Consider the following 4,442-nt stretch of genomic DNA (forward strand, 5'->3'; position numbering starts at 1 on the left):
ATGATTATCCTCTTTAGTCTCTATCTACCTTGGGTATATATATCCGCATGGGTTTTAAAACTGCGTTGCACTGACTATCCCCCTAAAATTACGAATATCTTCTTATCACACTGTCAATATTGTTAGATATTGATAGTATTCCTGTTGTTGTAAGGAAAAAGAGATATATGTTAGACCATGCATCTCCAATAGAGTAGATTAATAAGTAAATTTTTCATATTAGTGTATAGCATATTAAATGAATAAAATATTGATTCTCTTCATCACCATCAACAAGCCGTAAGAGTCACAAATCAAGAAGTCGAGAACAAAGGTAAAAAAGAAAAATGAAGGCATAGGAGAGTAGGGGGCTATGCATAGCGAATCTTGGCAGGTCACCAGCCACTGCACTTCGTGGTGGCCGTGGGTCGCCGTATTTTTCATTGGGTGTTCCAATGTGGGGTAATGTCATGGGTAGAGAGAAGGCAAATGCTTTTTTGCATTTTCTCACCCATCTCCTCTCTCTTCTATTTATTTTGAAAAAATCAAGATGTTGAAAGAAGAAAGATGGTGAGGAAATGGGTAGGAGAATGCATTGTAGCAAATCTCGTAGAGAGAATAATCGAGAAAGATGAAATGGGGGATTGATGGCTTTGCCACTGCACGTGGCCACGGTGTCGGTTGCAATGGCTGTCTTGCATAGCTTCCGTATTGGGGAGAGTAAATTAGTATACATATTAGGATATCACTTCTAGCCTAAAAGCCCAAGCTAATGAACTTAGTCCACTTATGTATATTAAGTACTCTTGTTCTTTATATGCGCAACATCCCGGCCATGGGTGACGCATTTTGGCTATGTTTTACTATTATGAGAGGACAAGATTAGTGAGTGAGTATAAGAAGGGAGGGGAGGGGTGGGGGGTTGCTGAAGCCGTGAAGGGTGGTGGTGCAGTTGATGTGATCCGTACATGTTCCATGGGTGAGAAAACGGCGGTGTTAAACCCTAAAAGAAATACTGAAAACTAATATTTAAAAAAAAAAATTAATAGAGAATAAAATAGAAAATTGTTGTTGGACTTTGCATTAAAAAAGTAGTAAGCAAAGCAAAGATAGCTAGAAAACGCTGTTAGAAGAAGTTTAAATCATGAACTAAATCCAATTTCATATCCCAAGCCTCAAACCTCTTTTGAGGAACAACTAATTGGTAATTCCAATAATGACATATATGTAAACCTTTTTACATTCGCAATATTTATGTTTATATCTTATTCATTGGACTACTGGATATATATATATATATATATATATATATATATATATATATATATATGAGACAGCTGACTAACTTTAAATCATATAGGAGTATAAGTTTGACCCAGACACGACTTCCCCTATTTTAGCACTCTTAAATATTACTATATTCTTTTGACCTTTAACTTGATTTGCAATTACGAAGCAGTATATATATAAGGAGTCTACAATATACTAAAAGTGCAAGTTCTAGGAATGAAAACGATGCAAAAAAAAAAAAAAAAAAGAGAGAGAGAGAGAGAGAGAGAGAGAGAGAGAAAGGGATAATAATAATAATAAGAAGAAAAGGAATAAAGGAAGGGCAGGGGCCTCAAAATAATGCTAATATAAAATATGTTCTTGCATAATTAGCCAAATAGATTGTGTAAAGCATCCATCATGATATATATAGATGAGCTCAAAATATGAGATCGAATAAAATTCAACAATCTTTTCAGCTAGCTATTGGGTTCCATCGATCGATCTGTCTCACTGAGAGGATTCATTATCTTGCTCAATTTCAGAGGCTGCATCATCTTCCTCTTCAAAACAGTCAACTCCATAAGCTGCATGGCCATTTCCAAATGCCTTGATATGATCTTTGAGAGATCTTTTGTGTTTGAAATCAGAACCACAAGTGCAATACCAAAGCTTGCCACAGTTCTTCTCATGGGTTCTCCAATCACCTCTCACTGCAAAGGCCTTGCCACATTTTCTACACATGAAAGGCTTGATCCCATGCTTTCTCTTGTAATGGGTTTGGAGGGTTCTGAAGTCTTTGAGTGGCTTTGACCTTGGGTGGTCAATGTTGTTCCTGCACCCTGCTGCACAACAATAGCATGGCAGCCTAAGCATGGCTGTTGGTTGTGTTCCCCTTAGAGACTCCGGCCCTTTTCTATATTGAGATCCATGCCCCCACATATGCATCTACAAATTATTATCAACCATCCACCAATCAAATCAATTTTTTTTAAAAAAATGATTAAATTAACTATTTTTTATCCGGTTTAACATAATATCATAGTAAATATCTTGACTTTCTCTTCCCACATGTGTGAAAGAATATAAATTAATTAAACGATTAAATTAACTATTTCTTGCCCGCTTAAGCTTTTGGATAGATCAAGATGGGTTTAGTCCTAAGCTTAAATTTTGCTAAAAAGAAAAAATAAGAAGTTGAAAGGGAACACCTCACAAAAATAAAAAAAAATAAAAAAATAAAAAAATTGAATAGAAGCATCCCATTTAATATATATATATATATTGCTACAAGATTCAGGTGTCTTTCGGCTGAGTCCACTTGGGCAAAGAACATTCATATATATATATTCTGGTTTACTAGTACTTTGATAGGGGTTTGCTCTGCATGTGTGGTGCTTTGAAATTTTGCTACCGAATTTGAATTGTTTTTGCTTCATATTTCTCAAATCAAGTGGTAGACTGTAAGTTAATAACACTAGAGAGGTTAAAACAACAGGTTTTTATAGGGTTCTTAATTTCCAACTGGATTCTTCCTTCTTTGCATTTTGTCTCTACAAAAAAAAAAAGAACAAATATTGAAGGCAAACGGCTCACGTTTAAGGAAAGTGATACTCTTATAATTTACAGATGCAGCAATATATATACCATGTATGGGGGCTTTCATGCATGTACTAGTTATAGTATATGGGGTGGTTTGGAGAAGATCATCTGATGAGAGCCCTGGAAAAACTAGTTATGTGCAATATTACACAAAGTTCAAGGTGCAAAAAGCATAAGGTTGTGTTGTTCAATCACATAAAGAGGGGTACTGATCTTATTCTCAGTTGGACCAGGTAGATTTATTCTTATTTTTTTTGAATTCCAAAAACCCAAAAATCATGCAAAAAGATAAAAAGAGGAGAGTGGGGATGAAAAAAAAAAAAAAAAAAGACTCCAAATTGTCAGACAAAATGTGTTGTGTATATTATAAATCTAAAGCAAAACAGCAAGAGGGAAAGGAAAACCCTAAGGACCCATATAAAAGTGAAAGGTTGAATTAATCAAGCTAGCTAGAAAAGAAGTGTAGATGTCCTCTTTTTCATCAAAATTAAAAGGATAATTAGAAATGGATGGGAGAGGTTTGAATTAAGGAAAAGGAAAAGGGAAAGGAAACCTTTTTTTTTTTTCTTTTTTTTTTAACAAACCTGCATGTTGTTGTATCTATTGAAGGTCTTGGAGCAAAGGGGGCATGAGAACTGAGTTGGACCAATCAGAATCTGAGCCGGTGTAGGAATCCAATACTGTCCCTTGTTGAGCCTGTTTGAAGCAAGAGTGACGTCATCTTTATCGGAGATGGCGGTGGAGGAGAGGCGTGAGGTCAAATCAGCAGAGCTGGGGCTTGGTAACCCTAGATGAAGAGAAACTGCCAGGGTGTCATGATGATCATCAGCAGCAGATGAAGTAGTAAAGGAGGAGGATTCTTGATGATGATGATGCCTTGTGGGGCTTAGGCTGAGGAGGGGGAGAGCTTCTCTTAGAGGAGGAGAGGGAGGAGAGGATTCAAAGCAAGTACTGAAAGAGTTTGTGTTGTAAGGAGAATAAAAAGATTGATTGGAAGAAGATGTGGAGGAAGAGAAGTACTGGTGGTGGTGGCGGAGAGAATTGTAGTTCAACCATCCAGTTAAGTAATTGGAGGAGTAGGGATCATTCATGATGAGAGGTGGGAGCTAGGAGAGAAGAGAAGTTTTGGGTAGATGGGTGTCTTAATATTATAGAGAGAGAGAGAGAGAGAGAGAGAGATAAAGGTGGTGATCAAAACTTTTTAAGGGAGAGATTGAACAAAATCACCAAATTAAAGGAAATCTAAGGGTGAATGGCTAAAAGAAAAAAGAAAAATTGTACAAAATCAAGGTTGATAAAGTGAACCCAATTGAGTAAAAAAAAGGAGAGACAAGAAATCACTTGTGAAGTATGACTAAACAATGGGTACAAATTATGCTAAAGAGGAGAGAGAGAGAGAGAGAGAGAGAGAGAGAGAGAGAGGTGAAAAGGGGAAGTGTGGGAGGGGAGAAAATAAGATAATCTTGGGACTTGGAAAGAACCCAGCTATTTTTATGGGACAGTGTGTGAAAGGGAGTGTTTAAAAAAAAAAAAAAATTACCTCACCGAGAATAGAGTTTGAAAGACAAAAATATAATTAGGTTTGGAGGTTG

General features: G+C 36.4%; 1 protein-coding gene across 1 annotated transcript; it reads right to left on the reverse strand.

Moving 5' to 3' along the window:
- Positions 1–1,606: 1,606 nt before the first annotated feature.
- Positions 1,607–4,074, reverse strand: LOC132164034 (zinc finger protein WIP2). The gene is made up of 2 exons (XM_059574441.2): positions 3,435–4,074; positions 1,607–2,196 (listed from the first exon to the last, which is right to left on the reverse strand). The coding sequence occupies exons 1-2, from the start codon at positions 3,939–3,941 to the stop codon at positions 1,759–1,761; spliced, it is 945 nt and encodes a 314-aa protein (XP_059430424.1). The 5' UTR covers positions 3,942–4,074; the 3' UTR covers positions 1,607–1,758.
- Between the last annotated feature and the right edge of the window lie 368 nt (positions 4,075–4,442).

This window comes from Corylus avellana, chromosome 8 (assembly GCF_965113065.1).
Source record: "Corylus avellana chromosome 8, dhCorAvel1.hap1.2, whole genome shotgun sequence".
Lineage (NCBI taxonomy): Eukaryota > Viridiplantae > Streptophyta > Magnoliopsida > Fagales > Betulaceae > Corylus > Corylus avellana.

Excerpts from the sequence above, each read along its gene's own strand:
- LOC132164034 (XM_059574441.2), bottom strand. The coding sequence starts at position 3,941 with ATGAATGATCCCTACTCCTCCAATTACTTAACTGGATGGTTGAACTAC. Across the intron at positions 2,197-3,434 it reads ATAGATACAACAACATGCAG|ATGCATATGTGGGGGCATGG; the intron begins GTTTGTTAAAAA and ends AATAATTTGTAG.